Raw genomic sequence first — 23358 nt, forward strand, 5'->3', positions numbered from 1 at the left:
ATTGGAAGCAGCACCCTCTTCCCCCAATGGATGCCAATCTGGGTCAACAACTGTGTCATCCATCACCTCCTCTTCTATGTCATGTGCACCTTTCTCTGTGTCACCGTGTATGGTGGTATAGTGTGCGGGAAGGGGCACCTGAGTCTCATCAGGGTCAAAATCTGGCTCTGTACACTGCGAGGACAATGTAGTGCTCTGAGTGAATGTACCAGCAGAATCATCCATCAGAGGCTGTGCATCAGTGCACTCCATGTCAGATTCATCTTGGCCTGGGTAATTCACCATTTCACTTGATAATCCAGGCATGGTATGTGAAAACAGCTCCATGGAGTAATCAGTAGTATGGCCTGCGTCATCCTTCAATCTTGGTTGGGGTGAAGGACACAAGGAAAGGTGTGGTTCATGAACATGAGCCTCCAATGACGACTCAGTGCTTTTACTTTTTACAACTGAAGAAGAGGAGGCGATATTGCTGGAGGCTGAGTCAGCAATGTAAGACAAAACTTTTTCCTGATGCTCTGCCTTTAAAAGCGGTTTGCCAACTCCTAGAAAACTAAGCGTTCGAGGCCTTATGTAGCCAGACGATGACGCAGGGTCAGCACCTCCTGCATTCGGTCCTATTTTGCTCTTGCCACTACCATCAGATCCACCACCAACACCATCATTACCAGCTGCCAACCCCCGCCCAATTCCACGGCCTCTTCCACCAGCCTTCCTCATTTTTGGTAGAAATGTAGACAAAATCCAACAAACTATATAGTAATGTAAAACAAGGTACAAGGTGTCTATAGGACAGGGGAGATTTAGAATTTCTGCACACACTTGTGGACAGTGGACACTTTTGGATTGTGTGAGGCCCACTGATATCTGAGCGCTATGTGACAGGCTCGATGGCACAGCTGCCTGTGACCAAAGTGACGAGAGGATAATGGAGATTTTGAATCTCTGCGCACACTTTTGGACACTGGACACTTGTGGATTGTGTGAGGCCCACTGATATCTGAGCGCTATGTGACACGCTCGATGGCACAGCTGCCTGTGACCAAAGTGACGAGAGGATAATGGAGATTTTGAATCTCTGCGCACACTTTTGGACACTGGACACTTGTGGATTGTGTGAGGCCCACTGATATCTGAGCGCTATGTGACATGCTCGATGGCACAGCTGCCTGTGACCAAAGTGACGAGAGGATAATGGAGATTTTGAATCTCTGCGCACACTTTTGGACACTGGACACTTGTGGATTGTGTGAGGCCCACTGATATCTGAGCGCTATGTGACAGGCTCGATGGCACAGCTGTGACAAAAGTGACTAGAGGATAAGGGAGATTGGATTGCTTTTAAAAAAGCAGTTTGCGGAGCAGTGGGTAAACAGCAATGCCAGCGTGTCAGGAAGCCTTAAAAGGCAGCCCAACAACCAACACCACTGATACACCACAATATAGCCTCCCCTTGCACTGCACACACAGTGACTTGTGTGTTGTGCAGGCCAAATCGCTAGCAGCAGAAGCAGTTTTTTTGTCTTCTTCCCTGCCTAACGCTCTCCCTACAGAATCAGCAGCAACCTCTCCCTATACTAAGATCGGCAGAAGTAAGATGGCGGTCGGCATGCACGCCCTTTTATACCCCCTGTGACGCCCACCAAAGCAAGCCAATCACTTGCATGCCCTTCTGAAAGATGGTGGTGACCCGTGCCTAGGTCATCATGTTGCCCACAGTGTCCGTGGATCCTGATTGGCTGAAAAAGAGCGCAAAACAAACTTTTGAAACGCGACTTTGGCGCGTAAGTCACCGACCTCGTGGCCGACCTCATCCTAGGGTCGGGTTTCGTTTCATGAAACCCGACATTGCCAAAAGTCGGCGACTTTTGAATTTTTTCGACCCGTTTCGCTCAACTCTACTAACCACTAAGCCACTATATACAGGTGCTTCTCAGAAAATTATAATATCATTAAAAAGTTAATTTATTTTAGTTCTTCAATACAAAAAGTGAAACTCATATATTCATTACAAGCAGAGTGATCTATTCCAAGGGTTTATTTCTGTTAATGTTGATGGTTATGGCTTACAGCCAATGAAAACCCAAAAGTCATTATCTCAGTAAATTAGAATACTTTATAACACCAGCTTGAAAAAATTATCTTAAAATCCAAAATGTTGGCCTACTGACATGTATATTCAGTAAATGCACTCAATACTTGGTTGGGGCTCCTTTGGCATTAATGCGGCGTGGCAGGGTGGTGATCAGCCTGTGGCACTGCTGAGGTGTTATGGAAGCCCAGGTTGCTTTGATAGCAGCCTTCAGCTCATCTGCATTGTTAGGTCTGGTGTCTCCTCTTGATAATACCCCATAGATTCTCTAGATTTTCTATGGGGTTAAGGTCAGGTGAGTTTGCTGGCCAATCAAGCACAGTGATACTGTTGTTTTTAAAACAGGTATTGGTACTTTTGGCAGTGTGGACAGGTGCCAAGTTCTGCAGGAGAATGAAATTTCCATCTCAAAAAAGCTTGTCGGCAGAGGGAAGCATGAAGTGCTCTAAAATTTCCTGGTAGACAGCTGCGCTGACTTTGGTCTTGATAAAACATAGTGGACCTAAAGCAGCAGACGACATGGCTCCCCAAACCATCACTGATTGTGGAAACTTCACCCTAGACCTCAAGCAGCTTGGATTGTCTGTGTCTCCACTCTTTCTCCAGACTCTGGGACCTTGATTTCCAAGGTCTAGTCACAATATATATATATTTAGTTGCTCTTGGAGGATGTTTAGCTTCCATTCTTTATTCATGGCAGTGTTCTTGGGTAAAATTGTGAGTGACTTTATTCCCTTGGATGAAAAGCAACCCCACACATGAATGGTTTCAGGATGCTTTACTGTTGGTAGGATTCAGGACTAGTGATGAGCGAGTATACTTGTTACTGGAGATTTTCCGAGCATGCTCGGGTGATCTCCGAGTATTTGATTGTGCTTAGAGCTTTAGTTTTCGTTGCCATAGCTGCATGATTTGCGGCTGCTAGAGAGCCTGAATACATGTGAGGAATGCCTGTTTGTTAGGAAATCCCCGCATGTATTCAGGCTGTCTAGCAGCCACAAATCATGCTTCTATGGCAACAGAAACTAAATCTCTGAGCTCGCCAAAATACTCGTAGATCACCTGAGCATGCTCGGGAAATCTCGAGTAATGAGTATACTCGCTCATCACTACTCAGGACTCATGGTAGCACTCACCTTTTCTTTTTCAGACAATTCTTCTCCCAAATGTACCAAACAGCCTGATAGGGGCTTCAGATAAAACATCTTTGCAGGAAGTGCAGGGATTGGACTGCTGAGCAGTGAGATAAAGTTATATTCTCTGATGAAGCCCCGGTAGATTGTTTGTGACATCTGGAAAAATGATTGTCCAGAGAAGAAAAATTTGAGTGCTGCCATAAGTAACTTTGTTAAATTAATATCCAATTATCTTTGTAGCCAAGATAAAAGTGAGGCTCCTCGCTGAAGAGAAGAGACCATCAACCTCCATGTGCCATCCTGCTTTGCACAACGCTTTGAAATCAGAGATGTGAGGTCAGCAGAAAAACTGTAGCTAGACGTCTGGCGCATAGTCTTATGTTTTGTAAATGCCTTATGATAGTATTTGCAGACACTTTGAAGAAAAAAGGATGCAGTTCAGCTCACCCGTCATTGATGCTGCAGCAAGGTCCGAGCAAGGACACATCTCCACTTGGACGTCTTGGAATACTTCATAGAAAAAGGAAAGTCCAGCTCAAGGAGTAAAATCCAGAATTTTCTTTATTTATTTCATTAAAATACAAGCATGGCTGCTATAGTCATCATTGCAGTTTTTACCCTGACATGGGATAGCCGCACAGAAAATGCCCAGGAGGTTGTGTATGCGTTTCGAGCGGTATACGCTCTTAGACATAGAAAGTCTAAGAGCGTATACCACTCGAAACGCATACAGAACCTTACCATGCTTGTATTTTATTGAAATAAATAAAGAAAATTCTGGATTTTACTCATTGAGCTGGACTTTCCTTTTTCTATGAAGTATTTGTAGACACTGCCTGATGCCTAAGGTTGGTATGTAACATCCAATTTCACTTGCAGTACAATGGAACCATTGATGCAGTCATTTTTTCCAAAGTGTCCCAGGAGCCTCTTTTTCAACATGGCAATACCAGGCCACATTTTTTTATCCTACTATGAGTAGCATACATTGCCTAAATGCACTACTATAACTGGAAACATCTTCGTATAGGTCTCACATTGAGCACACCTGAGACATTACTCTTTAGCAACTGCAAATTCAGCTGCCAGAAGCGGATCTTAATGTTTCGCATGCCTAAGTGCATTCAACGTGGCAAAACAAATCTCAGACTGATATTATATATATATTTATATATAGATATATATACAGTTGTGCTCAAAAGTCTACATACCCCAATTTTTGCTTTTTTGGCCTTTTTCAGATAATATGAATAATAACTCGAAAACTTTTTCTCCACTCATGGTTTGTGGTTGGGTGAAGCCATTTATTGTCAAACTACTGTGTTTTCTCTTTTTAAATCATAATGACAACCCAAAACATCCAAATGACCCAGATCAGAAGTTCACATACCCTGGTGATTTTGGCCTGATAACATGCACAGAAGTTGACACAAATGGGTTTGAATGGCTACTAAAGGTAACATCCTCACCTGTGACCTGTTTGCTTGTAATCAGTGTGTGTGTATAAAAGCTGAGTGACTTTCTGGGATCTGACAGACATGTGGCATCATTGGTGACAAAGATTCTGACCACTGTTTGCTCTCAATGTGGCTTGGTGAGTGTCCTCCCACAATCTAAGTACATATTGTTGCCTCAGGTATGTCTACAGCCCTCACAACTGATTTTGCCTGAGAAGGTGCATATAGACAGTCATTTTCCATAGGGTATTTGAGTGATATCTTTTTAAAGCCCCACCCCTTTCTAGGTTATTTGACAATTTATGAAATCAGTTGTAGACCATATCTTGGTGATTATGAGATAGACAAATTAGACTTTAAACCTCCTTAAATAAAAGGAGAGGATTGGTAATATATGCATATTGCTATGCAATAGAATGTAGCTTCTTTGTGTCCAAAGAAGTACCAGTGGGTATGTATAATTTATCATTTTGCTAAACTAATATAACACCAGACAAAATGTGCAATGAACTCCTGAAAGAACATGATAAACATGGTAAAAATCTGAAAATGCATATTAAAGATACGCAGAAAGTTTCTAGAAATTAATTTAGCCAAGTAATAAATGTGTAAGACACATATAATTCATCTATTCAAAGAATTCCCTGTTACACAGGTCTGCCCTGTTTACAAGCCAATAGAGCAATCTACTGTAACCAGAACTATGAGTGAGAGTGATAGCGGTCTGGAATGGGACAGAAGACGTCATCACCAAACTTGAGGGGAGAAGCGAGAGGGTGCTACAACGATGTGCCAGTTGGAAACATGGTAGTCAGATCATTGTGGAGAAAGCAGGAAAGAAAAGCAAGCTTGTCTGAGCAGCAGAGAAAATGGACGAGCCACTAACTCAATTGAATCACTGAAAAGCCTGTTACATTTTAACATTCCCAAGCCATAACCGGGTGGGGGAAAGTTAGAGACAGGCTCCATCTACTGCCAGGAAGGACCACCCAAAGAGACAGCACACAGTGTTCTTTCTAAAGAGCGCTCTCACCCACCACTAATTAGTTGACTCTGAGACACTTTGCATTCGGGACAAATGGAACTTGCGATGTATTCATAAATCCATGAATATTTCAGAAACTCGATGATCGCATTGACCCTCCATTTACTGTGTGTCTCAACACTGCCAACATTTCAAATACTGCTAGTGTGTATTACAGGAAAATGCATATATATCATCATCCATATAAAAAAAGCTGTCCAGGCATTTGGACTTAAATGGTCATCGAAAAAAAGAAAAAAAAAACAGGTTTTAGCAAACTTGCTAAAGAATAGTAAAATACCGGTTTTGCACATCAATAAACTAGAAATTCTCAGAATAGTTTTACAGGCACTCTTGTTAGTATCTGCACAAATAACATCAACATGCATGAAGGACATATGTTCTCTTAGCTTTTGTTGGGCTTCCAACAGATTCCACAGTTTCCTCTCACACTCCAAAACCAGAGTCTGTGGACTCCCTTCCTACAGGGAATGATTAGAGCATTTTGGACTGGGTCCACACTCCATCTAGTCAGAACATCCACTTTTCTGTCCACCTAATTAATTGCACTATTAACATTGTACATAAGCAACATATAATCAATATGTCATTTATACGATTTCTAGTTAAATGAGACCCAACTCACAAGTAATACTGGAAATTGATTGGCTGCAATGTAAACTCCAAGTTGGGTCAACTTCTCCTTGACCTTGAGGACTATTCAAAGCTTTGATACATTAGGTGATCTCTTGGCACCCTGATGTATGAGTCTCCATGCTGACTCCATCATGTACAACCAGTAAAAGCTCCAACAATTGGCACACTAGCATCAGAACTAAATCATGTGGTTTGGGCTGATTGAATATGTCTTCTTTTCCATGATATGACTGGTGGGTGTACATTATTTTCCTGGGCAAGTAATGGCTCCAACATGAGGAAAGTCATGGCACTTGAGGTGTGCCAATAATAAAAGTAAAAATAGCTTGGTGCCTAGACTTGCAAACCTGCTGTATAAAGTGGTAATTAAAGATAAATACTGATACCCTGTCATTAACCATTTATTTTTATTTCCAATCGGTTCCTGACAAAATATCGAGCATGAACTGGATGCAGGTATACGTCAAGGTAAAGGGTAAGTCACATTAGGCTGGCATTTAGAGAGCAGAATTGGAAAAGCTGCAAGAACAAAGAACTCCTAAATTGATCTCCTACAACACAGCTAAGTTTTAACATGTCTTAAAGTTTTCTACCGGGTACTGTAAATTATTTACTGGGCATAAACCATTTGACAGTCTCTACTTAAGCTTCTCGGCAGCTGATAAAGCTTTGTCGTCACTCATTTTTTATGTTTTCCTGAGTCATGGACCAATGCTAATGGAATAGGGGTGACATTACAAAAAGGGGTTTTCAAAACACTGATAATTGTGGGTTTTTAAGCAGAATTCTGCCTTAGCATGTCTTTACATTATTAAAGCTGGCATCCCCAAGAGGTATTTCTCTTCATAGTCAAATGCAACAATAGCCAAGAATCTTATCCAGTATCTTAGCCACACCATATTAAAGAGAGAGATAGTAGATCTCCCATTGAGGCCCTTAAAAGGAATCTGTTGCCAGGCTTTTATCATGAAATATGAGAGCAGCATATTGTAGAGGCTGAGCCCTCGAACCCAAGGATATGTCAGTTGCTAGTCTGTATGCTGTCATTATGATACAATCACTGTTTTCTATATTGCATATCTAGCAGTGCTCAGAAAGCTGAGCCCTGTATAACTCTGACCACTCCACAGATTGAGGGAAAGCTGCTAATCAGTGTTGGGAATGTGGTTGCATAGAGCAGTTGACTAGGAATCATGAGACACATAGTACTGCAGGGATAATCTCCTGATAAAAATACTGGTTTTATTGAAACAGCAACACTCAATCCAGTAAGTGACACATCACTGGAATCAGGGACTCTGTCCTTACATCATACTGCTCTGCCAGAGCAAAAACCTGCTGACAGATTTCACTAAATGGTCTATCTAACTACCCATACCGCAGAAGAATCCACATCACAAATATGCAAAAGGCACGTTGGGGCTTTTTTCTTACCTGGCACCCAGATCTGGTGTACTGCATGATGGGCAAGAATGACTTCTCATTGTGCATGTGAAATTTGATTTTTGAAAAGCATTAGCATGGCCATCGTGGTCTTTATTTGATATAGGGGGTACTTTCCCTATAAATTAGATGTAGTCATTTTCATAGTGAGACTCTGGTCAAGGTTTTCTTATTCATATTTAATAAGTATACTACATGCAAAACTTTCCATTATTTACCTATCTCAACCTATGACTTTGTCATCTGATAGCCAGTGTGCTGTTTCTTTCATTCTTTATACTTCAGATATATATGACATAACAAAAGGAACTGGAGTACGCGGTGACAACAAGAGAAATACTTTTTTATATAAATATGTTTATTATGCATACAAAATATATAAATAATCATACATGATAAGATAATAGTAGTGCACCAAGGAGCATACAGGCAAAACACAAGGGCCACCCCTCTGGCAAAGCAATCCTATTGCAAGCAAATACTCAGGTCAAATGACCGAAAGAAAAAATGTGTGAAAGACTGGTCAGGGAGTTCCCATCGTGGATCGCAATAGTACCGTGATATATCCTGAACAGCCAAGTTTAACAAATGAACAATACAGCTTACCGGGATCTGAGAAGCCAGAGAGGGAGCCCCAGGGCCAGATGTCCAGATGGGGGTGGACATCTGGCGCGCACACAGGGAACCCAGGGAAAATGGCCGCCGGCGCGTGCGCAGATGGGATCTCGGGACCCACCTCTCGAGAGATGAGATTTCAAATCTCATCTCTCGAGAACTGGGTCCCGAGATCCCATCTGCGCACGCGCCGGCGGCCATCTTTTTACCGGCACACAGGGAACTGAGGAAATGCCGGGGCTCTGGCCTGTCACTCAATGTTGGCAGAGCCCCGGGCATCGACGGGCACACAACGCGGCACCGGACACACCCGCAGCAGCGGCCAGCAACCGCCGGACGCCCCCGATCACAGCCTAGGTAAGGCATGTCCGCTTTGTAAGACGCACCCCTGTTTTCCCCCCAAATTTTGGGGGAAAAAAAGTGCGTCTTACAAAGCGGAAAATACGGTATATTGTATAATGAGCATTTCCATGGTTGGGGTTTAGTTACTCCACCTATACTTTTTTTGTACCAAGTTCTTCATGGCACTCATGCTGTTATACTATTGCATTGCAGCATGTGCTTTCCTACATAACATTGTTATTTTATTCACATTTATTACTTAATATCTCTGAGAAGTATGGCTAGTAGGGAGGCAGCATCATCCCTAGAAAATCTCTGCCCTGCTACTAATTCTCCGAATAAAAGATGGCTGGAAAAACACAAAGTGCAAATAGGGTCTTATCTGGGTAAAATGCCCAAAAGAATTGTCTAATTGTTGCCTACCTGGTCGGGTTGTGTGCACACAACCATTGATAATGCTTGGGCTGCTGCAGACCCACAAAACATTGAAAGTGCAGATAGTGGAGAAGCGAATGGGTTGTCCTGGAGAAGAAGTCTGTAAACTTCAAAACACATTGAAAAATAAACCACTTACACTTGGACTGGCATTCTTCATCTTTTCCACATTGCAGCACAGAATTAACCCATTCGCGTCTCCATTACCTGCTATTATTGCTGACTCCTGGTGGTGGCTCTTACTATTGTTGGGGTCATGGTGGTTATTATATCAAGGAGCATTGGAGTAGATTTGTATTACATGGCTGCAGCCCCTACACAGCTGACAGTGCATACTATTTAACTTGGAAACTGTTAACATTTGACCACCACCGGCATGAGAACAGACGACTGATGATGTGCTAACTGTCTGACCCCCACCAATCTGGGATTGATGATGTGGAAAGTCAGGATCCATTTTGTCTTTTAAAGCCCCCATCACACACAGCGATCTTGCTAGCGAGATCGCTGCTGAGTCACAAGTTTTGTGACGCAACAGCGATCTCACCAGCGAGATCGCTGTGTGTGACACTTATCAGCGACTGGCCTCCCTGCTGGGTATCGCTGATCGTCCTCGAATGGCCTGGGCATTTCTTTGATCGCTGGTCTCCCGCTGGCCAGCACGCATCGCTGTGTGTGACAGGCGGGAGACCAGCGATCAGCGAGCTGGAGCTGGTAACCAAGGTAAACATTGGGTTTCTAAGCGCCGCGCCGCTCTTAGAAACCCAATGTGTACCTTGGTTACCAGCGTGCTGGTGCAGGTAGCTGGTAACCAAGGTACACATCGGGTTTCTAAGCACCGCGCGGCGCTTAGAAACCCGATGTGTACCTTGGTTACCAGCTCCCTGCACCAGCACGCTAGTTTCTAACATACACGGAGGGTAACTAAGCGACATGCGTCGCTTATTACCCGTGTTTCGCTGGTGCTGATTGCTGGTGAAGCTGCCTGTTTGGCAGCTCACCAGCGATCATGTAGAGACACACCAGCGATCCTGACAAGGTCATATCATTGTCGGGATCGCTGGTGCGTCGCTATGTATGAAACTTGTGACTTATCAGTGATCTCGCTAGCGAGATCGCTGTGTGTGACGGGGGCTTTAGTCCCAATTTTATGCTCTAAACCTATCACATAGCACCTTTACACAGAACCCTCCCCCCTTACATATTACAAGTGCTTGAGTAACTGAATCAAATCAAACACCTAGACATATCTACCTCTAAATCCCACAAAAGAGTTGCTTGCTTCTTTTTGGCATGAAGCTCTTTCTGTCAGGGGTGTATATAACGCTAACCCGCATGATGGACACTGTGTGGATGACGAACGATGCTTCCTCCACAGGAAGCTGTGCAGGAAGATGGTGACCGCGAGAAGGGAGGAGGCACCAGATCAAGACCAGAGATACTCTTAGGAATGGACCACCCCGTAGGTGAGTATAATAAAAGGCTTTTTCATGTGACTAGTGGAATATGATGCTGGATACCGTGCGTGTGTGGGGGGGCGGGGGTCTATTGATTCTCTGAGCTCAGCTCATTCATCACAACATCTCTAATCTGGCCTAAAGACAGATATTTAATATAAAAGTTATGGCACAATTGTTTAATTATTAATACCAATAATCTATACTCACTTTTCCTTTATGTTCACCCTTAAGAATCCAAAGTGTAAAAAGAAAGATATTTTTATGGTTGTAATGAAGATCAATGGGATTACATTTTATCTGCTTTTTCTCCCTGTGGGTGTTGTATACAATATTTTATCCAGAAGGTATCATGTTCAAACACCCTCTCTTCACGATGTACAGTTGTGACCAAAAGTATTGACACCCCTGCAATTCTGTCAGATAATACTCAGTTTCTTCCTGAAAATGATTGCAAACACAAATTCTTTGGTATTATTATCTTCATTTAATTTGTCTTAAATGAAAAAACACAAAAAGAATTGTCCTAAAGCCAAATTGGATATAATTCCACACCAAACATAAAAAAGAAGGTGGACAAAAGTATTGGCACTGTTCGAAAAATCATGTGATGCTTCTCTAATTTGTGTAATTAACAGCACCTGTAACTTACCTGTGGCACCTAACAGGTGTTGGCAACAACTAAATCACACTTGCAGCCAGTTGACATGGATTAAAGTTGACTCAACCTCTGTCCTATGTCCTTGTGTGTACCACGGAGAAAAGAAAGAAGACCAAAGTACTGTCTGAGGACGTGAGAAACCAAATTGTGAGAAAGCATGAGCAATCTCAAGGCTACAAGTCCATCTCCAAAGTCCAGAATGTTCCTGTGTCTACCATGCGCAGTGTCATAAAGAAGTTTAAAGCCCATGGCACTGTGGCTAACCTCCCTAGATGTGGACGGAAAAGAAAAATTGACAAGAGATTTCAACGCAAGATTGTGCGGATGTTGGATAAAGAACCTCAGCTAACATCCAAACAAGTTCAAGCTGCCCTGCAGTCCGAGGGTACAACAATGTCAACCCGTACTATCCGTCGACGTCTGAATGAAAAGGGACTGTATGGTAGGAGACCCAGGAAGACCCCACTTCTTACCCCGAGACATAAAAAAGCCAGGCTGGAGTTTGCCAAAACTTACCTGAAAAATCCTAAAACGTTTTGGAAGAATGTTCTCTGGTCAGATGAAACAAAAGTAGAGCTTTTTGGGCAAAGGCATCAACATAGAGTTTACAGGAGAAAAAAGAGGCATTCAAAGAAAAGAACACGGTCCCTACAGTCAAACATGGCGGAGGTTCCCTGATGTTTTGGGGTTGCTTTGCTGCCTCTGGCACTGGACTGCTTGACCGTGTGCATTGCATTATGAAGTCAGAAGACTACCAGCAAATTTTGCAGCATAATGTAGGGCCCAGTGTGAGAAAGCTGGGTCTCCCTCAAAGGTCATGGGTCTTCCAGCAGGACAATGACCCAAAACACACTTCAAAAAGCACTAGAAAATGGTTTGAGACAAAGCACTGGAGACTTCTAAGGTGGCCAGCAATGAGTCCAGACCTGAATCCCATAGAACACCTGTGGAGAGATCTAAAAATGGCAGTTTGGGGAAGGCACCCTCCAAATATCAGGGACCTGGAGCAGTTTGCCAAACAAGAATGGTCTAAAATTGCAGCAGAGCATTGTAAGAAACTCATTGATGGTTACCGGAAGAGGTTGGTCACAGTTATTTTGGCTAAAGGTTGTGCAATCAAGTATTAGGCTGAGGGTGCCAATACTTTTGTCTGGCCCATTTTTTGGAGTTTTGTGTGAAATGATCAATGTTTTGCTTTTTGCTTCATTCTCTTTTGTGTTTTTTTCATTTAAGACAAATTAAATGAAGATAATAATACCAAAGAATTTGTGTTTGCAATCATTTTCAGGAAGAAACTGAGTATTATCTGACAGAATTGCAGGGGTGTCAATACTTTTGGCCACAACTGTACTCACTAGACAGAAGTACTGTACTTCTCAGCAAACTGGGATTGTGATTTACTGTAAGCCGTACAGGGCAAGTGTGCATGGATTTTCCTCACCTCGCCCCCTATCTGTCGGAGTCCCACAAGGTTCAGTCCTTGGGCCCCTGCTGTTCTCTATTTACACCTTTGGCCTGGGACAGCTCATAGAATCTCATGGCTTTCAGTATCATCTCTACACTGATGACACACAAATCTACATCTCTGGACCAGATATCACCTCCATACTAACCAGAATCCCTCAATGTCTGTCCACTATTTCATCCTTCTTCTCCGCTAGATTTCTGAAACTCAACATGGACAAAACAGAATTCATCATCTTTCCCCCATCTCACGTGACCCCCCCTACGAACCTATCAATTACAGTAAATGACTGCCCACTCTCCCCAGTCCTACAAGCTCGCTGCCTCGGAGTAATCCTTGATGCTAATCTCTCCTTCAAACCACATATCGAAGCCCTTTCTACTTCCTGCCGACTTCAACTCAAAAATATTTCACGAATCCGTTCATTCCTCACCCAAGAATCTGCAAAAACCCTAGTCCATGCCCTCATCATCTCTCGCCTTGACTACTGCAACCTCCTGCTCTGTGGCCTCCCCTCAAACACTCTCGCACCCCTCCAATCTATTCTAAACTCTGCTGCCCGACTAATCCACCTGTCCCCCCGCTATTCCCCAGCATCTCCCCTCTGTCAATCCCTTCACTGGCTCCCAATTGCCCAGAGACTCCATTACAAAACCCTAACCATGACATACAAAGCCATCCACAACCTGTCTCCTCCATACATCTGTGACCTCATCTCCCGGTACTTTCCTGCACGCAACCTCCGATCCTCACAAGATCTCCTTCTCTACTCCCCTCTTATCTCCTCTTCCCACAATCACATACAAGATTTCTCTTGCGCATCACCCCTACTCTGGAACTCTCTACCACAACATATCAGACTCTCACCTACCATCGAAACCTTCAAAAAGAGCCTGAAGACCCACCTCTTCCGACAAGCCTACAACCTGCAGTAACCACTGATCGACCAAACCGCTGCACGACCAGCTCTACCCTCGCCTACTGTATTATCACCCATCCCTTGTAGATTGTGAGCCCTCGCGGGCAGGGTCCTCTCTCCTCCTGTACCAGTTATGATTTGGATTGGTTAAGATTATTGTACTTGTTTTTATGTATACCCCTCCTTACCTGTAAAGCGCCATGGAATAAATGGCGCTATAACAATAAATAATAATAATAATAATAATAATAATTTTGGAAAAAAAGTTCAGCAGCCAGATACACCTTCCTTTAGTTTATATAAAATGTTTCAACTCCCATGAAAAATAGAGCAAAATCGCAAATGTATTTGGAAAATAATAGCATAATTTAAGTTTGGATGGGTTCATTCTTATGAGGAAAAATACTTACGTGCATATTCATAACCAGTCTTCATCCTTTTATATAGGCGATATCTCCACTCCCAGGATTTGAGCAGCTTCTCTCGGTCTGTGCTGTCTACTCCCAATCCTTCATTTTGTATTTTTACAGACAATTCACTCATCCTCATTTGGGCTTCTTCTACTAGAGAATTCAGGTGCATGGATCTAGATTCCAGGCTGACAACTGTAAAAGCAACCAAGAGACAGAAATGTTATATCCTTCCATCAACATGAGTGTCCTCGTAAAACTAATGAGACATTGATCTAAAACACAGTCAAAGCCTTTATGTAAACCTTCTGGAGATACAGTGGCAAGATCATCTACCAAAAACTGACCGGTATTTCTAAAATTACAACAGTTTAGCAAAACAATGGGCAAAAATTTCACCAAGGTGGTTCAACAAGTCATTAAAAGTGGCTTTCTCATCAGAAATAAGCCCTTTCAAAATGCAGCCCCATGGGGTGTAGCTGAACAAATGGGCACCACCCCTGACTACAGCTGTCTATGCCAGGTGATGCCACCACCAGCCAGGCATTGATATGTTTTTACATGAAGTATTCATGTGGCAGCTATTCAGGTGAATGTCCATCCATGTAATAAAAATATTTAGAATTGAGAGTCATCATCCATTTTATAAAAAGATATCTTGAGTTCACCAGAGCATGACTTAATGAAGTACTCCTCCTCTCATCATTGTTTTCATCCTCTTAATATATTGCAATAATCAAATTTTACAGCACTGTGCACTTACAATTGCTCATTTTGCTTTTCTACCCTGCTAATTCTTCTCTTTTCTCTGCTCTATGTAGAACCAGGAAGTCTCTTTTCCCTGTATTTATAATTCTCTTCTTCATCCCCTGACCCAGCTGCTCCCTCCTTCCCCTAACAGGGAATTTTGCAGTGACTCATACAGGGAAAATAGAAGGATTAGAAGGATTTAGCTTGTCAGTTTTTATTCATGTGATGTCATAGACTTAATGAAAAAAAGAAGAATTAACTTGATAGAAAGGCAAAGTTAGCAATTGTATGCACATAGTACCATACAATATGATGATTGTGATATATTAATAGCATACAAATTTTGATTAGAATGCTTCTTTAAATGTATTATATATATACTGTGTATATATATATATATATATGTTCTGTAGATTATAAGTACACTGTGTAATTTTGCTGATAAGTGAACATCTCTTTAAAAAACTGTAATACTTCAAGACTTATGTACTATAGATATTAACATGAAAATTAGAAACATTTAATACAAGTTTATAGCAAGGAAAACAATTATTAAAACCCTCGGTCATTTACTGACAATAGATTTCCTTTAAAGGGAACATGTCAACAGATTTATGCTGCCTCTACCACTGTCATGAATCAAACACTGGCTGCACAATTGCAGTCAGGAATGTTTTACTCTGAGAGAATCCGACTTTTCAAAGTAAACATACTTTAAAATGGCAGCCATGTGCCTTGGCTGAGTAGTCCAAGGTAGGTCCCTGATTGGGTTTTCCCCGCCCCATTTCTTTTGACTGGCAGGCCATTCCCTCTGTACATACATAGTGATAGATCTATCGGTCAGCTAGATCAGGGCGATGAGAAGCTGGCCAGACCTACCTCACACCAATAATGTGAGATACATACTTACTGGCTGACATTTAAAATTATGCTCTCTCTGAAATCCTCTGCAATCGCACGGCCAGTGTTTGATTCATGCTGCCTGTTGTTTTGGCAAAATTAGTCTAATGACAGGCTTCATTTCAGTATAAAAGGGAAGCTAATTTTTTCACATAATAAAAGTATGCTGTCACGCTGTGATGGTCTTAGGTAGAGAAGTGGGGCCTCAAAATGTCCCTGGAACTAGAACCCTAACTATCCCTGTCCCGAGTGTACTATTGATGGCAGAGAGGCCCGAGTCTCCTACCTTACTATGCTCGTGTTGATCCTTGGTCTATCCCCTCCCCAGCCCAAGGAGCCTGGGACAGAAATGTAATGTGAACAAGACGCACAAGACAAAACAGGTATAACAGAAACCCTCTATCATACAAAAGCACCAACCAGAATAGAGAGGAGGATAGGGACAGGGAGGACTAAACTAAATGGGAAACAGGGACATGGAGATAAATACACACGTACAACAAAACATCTCTAACAATAACTTCTCTTCAAAACACTCAGCTTAAGCCCACCACAGAGGAAGATGAATCTCCAAAAGCAACAACAACTGCCTATTCAGCATAGTGTCTCTATAAGCAAGGAAGCTGAGATTTCACTGGCAAGACAGAGAGGGTCTGGCCAAGTTTTATAGGAGAGTTAGATCAGAAGCAGCTGAATTGGAGCTGTATGTTTCTGACCAACATAGAAAGGTTCGTTAACCTCTTCAGCACCAAAGGAAAACCAATTCAGTTAATATGGGATCCAAACACAGAGGCTAAATGGAAAATCTGCGATTCACAATACACAGTGATCTTCTATCTCCATATCTCCAAGGTTAATTTTTGACTATATATTCAAAAAAATAAAATATTTCTAAAGTTAAATTTTATTGACAGATAAAGCACTCAATTTTTTTTTCTTTAGTATGAGGATCAATGGATTGGAGACTAGACAACTGATGCCTAAAATGTGTCCTCCTTTTAATAGATCATTTAATTCTTGTTTGCAATTTGGGATAATTGTTTGAAGGAAAATACAATGCAAAAAATTTTGCAAAAAAAAAAGGCCCAAAAGTGTTTCCAATTCACAAACTCTATAAAAGAAAAATTGCATTTATTTTTAACATCAGAATATAAATTACCATAGGTGGAACCTGTATTCTGCGTATAAAAAAAATCTGGCATCATTAAAATACCCCCACTGCTGATAATTATTATATCAATCCCACTAATGAAAGTGTACAGTCACTAAGGATAAATCTTTGCCTGAAATTATTCTCACTGATCGAGTCATTCAAAATTATTTTCTTTTAACTTCAAGTTTGGACAGTCCTTTTTTAAAGCTTAAATAAGTTAAAGAAAAAGAAAAAAGTAATAATGTTTTTCCGTCCAAATAATGCTTTGAAACCTGATATTAATAGTATAAATAAATTATTGACATTGTACTCCAATATCAAATGGAGATCAATGCATGGCTACATAATATTGAAACAAGATGCTGAAAAGCAAGTTTTTATGGTTCGACTGCACAAATTACTTCTGGCTGTGAATTAGTCTGGATTGACTGCCAAATCTTTCATATAAAGTTTATGATACAGAGCCAATGGAAGGTTTGATGCTTGATGATCCAGAACAAGTATTTCATTGTCTGCAGACTTTGAAGATAACTAGACATGGGTGGTAAAATCTCAAGCTTAGTCCCATAGCTACAATTTTAAGGCCAAGGAAGTCAGCCATGTATAGCATGAGATGATAACTCTGCAGTCAATAAATAGAGTAATTGATATTGTCATTGTAGGTTTAAGAGAAATGATAGCTAGTAAGAAGAGGTTGGTCATCTTTTCTTACTTAGGAGTCTTGGTGAACTATTAAAAATAATATTAGACACAGGGCAAGCATAATAAAAACCCCAATAGTGGGTGTTTTTTCCTTAAAGAAGATGTTTTTGCATTAAAGATAAGTTAAACACCCCTAAATTGCTCATTTGCATTTTTATTTCTTTGTAGAGTGTAGAGTTGGCTTCAGGTGTATGAGGCCTTGGAGCTATGGGTGTCAAAGTTAACAGCATGTTTTCTTAAGCCCTCATCACACTTAAGCCCCCGTCACACACAGCGATCTCGCTAGCGAGATCACTGCTGAGTCACAAGTTTTGTGACGTAACAGCGATCTCACCAGCGAGATCGCTGTGTGTGACACTTATCAGCGACCGTCCCCCCTGCCGGGTATCGCTGATCGTGCTCAAATGGCCTGGACTTTTTTTGATTGTTGGTCTCCCGCTGGCCAGCACACATCGCTTTGTGTGGCAGGCGGGAGACCAGCGATCAGCGAGCTGGAGCCTGGTAACCAAGGTAACATCGGGTTTCTAAGCGCCGCGCTTAGAAAACCGATGTATACGATAGAAACCAGAACGCTGGTGCAGGGAGCTGGTAACCAAGGTAAATATCGAGGTTTCTAAGCGCTGCATGGCGCTTAGAAACCCGATGTTTAGCTTGGTTACCAGCTCCCTGCACCAGCTCGCTGGCTTCTAACATACACAGCGGGTAACTAGGGTAACTAAGCGATGTGCGTCGCTTGTTACCCGTGTTTCACTGGTGCTGATCGCTGGTGAAGATGCCTGTTTGGCAGCTCACCAGCAATCATGTAGCGACACACCAGCGATCCTGACAAGGTTATATCGTTGTTGGGATTGCTGTTGCATCGCTATGTGTGACGGGGCCCTAAGTGAGATCGCTAGCGAGATCGCTGCTGAGTCACAAGTTTTGTGACGCAACAGCGACCTCAGCAGCGATCTCCCTGTGTGTGACACATAGCGGCGATCGGGCCTCCGCTGCGATGTTGCTGATAGTGCTCGAATGTCCTGGGCCATTTTTTGATCGTTGGTCTCCCGCTGGCCAGCACGCATCGCGTGTGGCAGCGGGAGACCACCGATCAGAGAGCTCCCAGCGCTGTAAGCAGACGTTGGGAGCTGGTGTCCAAGGAAAACAGCAGGTAACTAAACACGCGCGTCGCTTAGTTACCCACTGTGTACCCTGGATACCAGCATGCTCGCGCTGGGAGCTGATATCCAAGGTAAACAGCGGGTAACTAAGTGCTGTGCGTGCTTAGTTAGCCGCTGTTTACCTTGGATACCGGTTCCCAGCGCGAGCATGCTGGTATCCAGGGTACACAGTGGGTAGTTAAGCGACACGCGTGCTTAGTTACCCGCAGCCTCGCTAGTCCTGATCTCTGGTGAGTCTGCCTGTTTGACAGCTCACCAGCGATCATGTAGCAACACACCAGCGATCCTGACAGGTCATATCGTTGTTGGGATCGCTGGTGCGTCGCTATGTGTAACGGGACCCTTAGACTCATCTCTTATTAACTTTACTGGTAACAGACATATGACCAAGTCTGATTGGTGCTCACACTGACCTTGCCACCTTGCCCCTGTGGAAACTATTCCAAAATGTGACTGCTCTGACTGTGAAGAGCCTTCAAACATAAACAGTACAGAAAAATATATGGTCCGTGACAAAAGAAGTACCTGGTCCAATTATTTGTAGTGCCCTTATATATAAATGAGTACTCCCCATTTGAAAAGTAAGAGTTTCCTTAATATCTCAGTGAACACTAGAACAATTTCCCAGACCGTGACAAGACAGAGTTCCATGGAATAGTTCTTTAACCCTTAGCATGAAAGTAAGGTTAATAATATCATTTTCATTACAAAATTTTCACATTTAATTAAATTAGTTGATGCAAAATTGAATACACACAACATAAAAAAAAAAATACTACATCTAGTATTTTGCATGACCTCCATGATTTTTAAGGACAGCACCTTTTAGGCAAGGAATTCATAAGTTGGTCCATCTATCTTTTTCCATAGGTGTTTCAGTTGGTTTCAAATCAGGAGACAAACTAGCTCATTGAGTCACCTTCACCCTGCTCTTCAGAAATGTAACAGATGTCTGTTTTGGGTCATTCTCATGTTTTAAAAGTGCATGTTTACTAAGGGCATGGAGTGATGGTGGCATATTCTTTTTCAATATAGAGCAGTATATATGTGAATTCATGATACCATCAATGAAATGTAACTACCCGACACCAGCAACAGACCCACATAAGGACACTGTCACCATCATGTTTCACTATAGGCTACCCCAAGATTTGCAATTGGATTCTGGGCTGTGTTTCAGCTGGGCCATTCCAAAACAATATTTTTCTTGTAGCTAAGCCATTCTATTGTTTATTTGGATGTATGCCTAGGATTGTTATCATGCTGAAAGAGGAAATTCCACTTCATGTTCAGCTTTGTAGCAGAGGCCTGAAGGTTTTGATGCAAAATTGACTGAAATTTTGACCTGTTCATAATACCTTGACTAAAGTCTATGTTCCAGATGCCAAAAAATAGCACCAAAGCATAATGCTGCCTCTGCCATGATTCACATTTCTATGTGGTGTTATTTTAATGATGCAAACTGTTTTCTCCAAACCTATCCTTTGAAATTATGGCCAAAAAGTTCAGCCTTGGGCTCATAAGACAATATATGTTGCATGGAAGTTTTTCTTTGTAAAAAAAAAGGCTATCATCTTGCCACCCTACCCCAAAGGTGCACAACCAGTACTTGCCAGAACTTTCCGTCAGTATTGCTCTAAGCCTATTGGCAGCCTCTTGCACCATTTTTCTTCTTCTGTTTCATCGATTTTTGAGGGACATTCAGTTCTCGGTAACGTCAGTGTTGTGCCAAATTTAAGCCACTTCTTGATTGCTTTAAGTGTTCCATTGTATGCCTAATGCCTTGGAAATTTTCTTGGACTCCCCTCCTGACTGATAACTTTGAACAATGAGACCCCTTTGCTGTGTTGTAAGCTATTAACAGATAATAGTTTTTGCATTAAAATGCAACTAGTAAATGGCAGCAAAGTCCTACTATAACAGCCAAACTTAATATGGAGTTATTCAGAATCACTGTAAATGATGATCGCAGCTATGTACACACTACTATTTAACATGCGTTTAGATGTGATTGAATAATTCTTAACACAACCCCAACAGCCAAAATGGTGTTCACACTTATGTAGCCAGATTACTTTAGTTTTGTTATTATTTTTCCCTCAAAATGATTTCAATTTGTTTTTCAAGGAATTATGGGTAACATTAAGACAATACTCCTATTAAGAGCTTTTGGTGAGTTTTTGATGTTGCAGACTTTATGTACCACTTCTGCACTTACCAAAGTAAATTAGCTTACTTGAGTTTTTTCGAGTGTGCTTTTTACCTATGTTTTTATCACTTTTTTAGCTGTATTTCTTTTTCTAGTTGGTATGTTTTAAACAAAATTGCCTTGCTTTTAATATTTCCTGGTATTTGACTATGACAAAACTGTATTGATATGGTAATCCTTAATTTCTGTCTGCCTACAAATTTATTTTGTTATTCCATTTTCTTTTACTTTACATATAGCTTGTTCTGTAAAGTTCATGCCTTGATTTTAGCTTGATCTCCCAAATTGCTCTATATTTTAAGCAGGACTTTCTGACTCCCTACCCTCCCCTTTCCTTCCCATGTCCCTCCCCACCACTGCCCCTTGTTTTTTAAACTCTTCTTACAACCTTTTTGATTCACAAATCCACAGCCTTGCAGTGTTATCGCTGCGGTTTATTACGATTGCTGTTTTCTTTTACTATTTCTGGAAAACATTTAGGCTGTGTGCCCACGTTGCATTTTGTTAAGCATTTCCGCAGTGTTTGTGCTGGCTCAGACGCTGCAGAAACGCTTAAAAGATGCTTCAAATTAATTTGCATGTGTTTTTGGCTTTTTGTGCCACTGCATGCATTTTTAACCGCTCAGGAATCGCTTAGCGGCTAAAAACGCAGCATGCTCATTAATTTACGCATTGCTGAGCGTTTTTAGCCTTCCCCAATGTTCCCAGAAAACGCGCGTCAAAAAACGCGCAAGAAACGCGTGGAAAAAAGACGCCCGTTTTCTGGGAAGGGGATCAGTTTCCTGAGCGTTTAAAAGCGCTAACGTGGGCACATAGCCTTACCCTTTTTTCGTTTCCTGTTATATTGTTGAAATTTTCTAAATAAAGAATATATACAAAGAAAACTTTATTGATACAGTAATGTGTGGATTTTATGGCGGCGTTGACGCATTTTCGCACCTAAAACGCATAAGCGTTTTTCACTCATGGATTTCCTACATTCAATACAAGTCTATGGGGAAAATCTGCACCCCGCAGGTTCACTTTACCTAATGAACTCCAATCCACTCTACTTGAACTGTAGGATTCTTTGGTTTTGGAGCAGTGAAAAAATGCAGTGTCAGAAAACTCACCAAAAACTCAGCTTAAAAGTGGAAAAAGTTCAGAAATAATTCTCATTTTGTTTGTGACAAAAACCTGGTATTTTGCAGCAGTGTGTAGACTTTTTTTTATATCCACTGTATGTATGTTGAAAATATACAAATGGCCTATACCCCTCGTAAAGGATAAAAAAAACAGGTTTTGTACAAGGCAGTGACAATTTTACTTGATTTATATATTGTGTAATTTCTAAGTAGATAAAAACATGACCCAGATAAAGAGGCCATGCCATGATCATTCATAGCACAGTTTTAGAAACTGGTCTAATCTGAGAAACGATTGTGATAATGTCAAACACTATATTTGGTATGAATTCATTTCTAGTTACTTTTCAGTCATGCCAGATACTGTCAAGATGTAAGATCTGATAAGATGTCCGCTCCTACACTGGATTTCACCCAAGAAAATAAACTGTAAAGTTAATAAAAACCCACTGTGATTACATGACTGTGGCAGACAATGCTGGAGAAAGTGATCTTGGATAGTTGGAATGAAATGAAAAGTAAATGACACAAAAGTATTTCCTTTATTTCGGAAAATCTATTGCCGCCTATTGTATCATTTATGACGAATTGATAATAAGCAATTAATCTTGATAGACTGGTTAGATAATGGCGAGTTCTGTGCATAACTCACATTACTGAGGCAGTACAGAGTACGTATTTTATAGGGGTTTTTTTTCAGCCACTTTGTTGAGTTAATCTGATATATACTTTAAGCAGTGCAAGAAAAAAAACAGACTTCAGAAGGATAACATTAAAAGTGAGACGCCGGATTATTATTTACATGCACTTTGGAACGTCTCACTCAGCAGCTTCCATTGACGAAGTCTGAGGTTATTCACAACGGGTAACATTTGGACAAGGCACATACGTGCTCTCAAAACACAGAAAATGATGGCAGATGAGATCCATATCCCAGAGATGCATTTTTCACCTGTCTAAATGCTGTCGTAATGTTATAAAACATAATACAGTGTTGTAATATAATATACATACCATACATTACTATGGTAATAGAAGATAAAGTCTGCACCCCTGCAATGTCTAAGGAAGACAAATGTTCAATGATATATATTTTTTGATAGATTAAACCCTCTTATTAGAGGAGCTGGGAAATATGACTGTGGTGGTTTTTTTGCCATTTGGTGTCAAAGATACCAATTTATATTGGGAAGATTTACTCAAAAAGACTGAAGGATTGGTCTGATATAAATCCGTCCACAACAAAA

The 23358-nt window shown here is 41.5% G+C and overlaps 1 protein-coding gene across 1 annotated transcript in view; it reads right to left on the reverse strand.

Moving 5' to 3' along the window:
* ANKFN1 (ankyrin repeat and fibronectin type III domain containing 1) overlaps positions 1–23358 on the reverse strand; it is a 1014930-nt gene that overhangs the window by 671460 nt on the left and 320112 nt on the right. The window contains exon 4 of the mRNA XM_073588104.1: positions 14114–14308. Coding sequence (XP_073444205.1) covers positions 14114–14308 — 195 coding nt within the window. The remainder of the gene's footprint in view (positions 1–14113; positions 14309–23358) is intronic.

This window comes from Dendrobates tinctorius, unplaced genomic scaffold (genome assembly GCF_039654945.1).
Source record: "Dendrobates tinctorius isolate UK_male_01 unplaced genomic scaffold, ASM3965494v1 ptg000103l, whole genome shotgun sequence".
Taxonomy (NCBI): domain Eukaryota; kingdom Metazoa; phylum Chordata; class Amphibia; order Anura; family Dendrobatidae; genus Dendrobates; species Dendrobates tinctorius.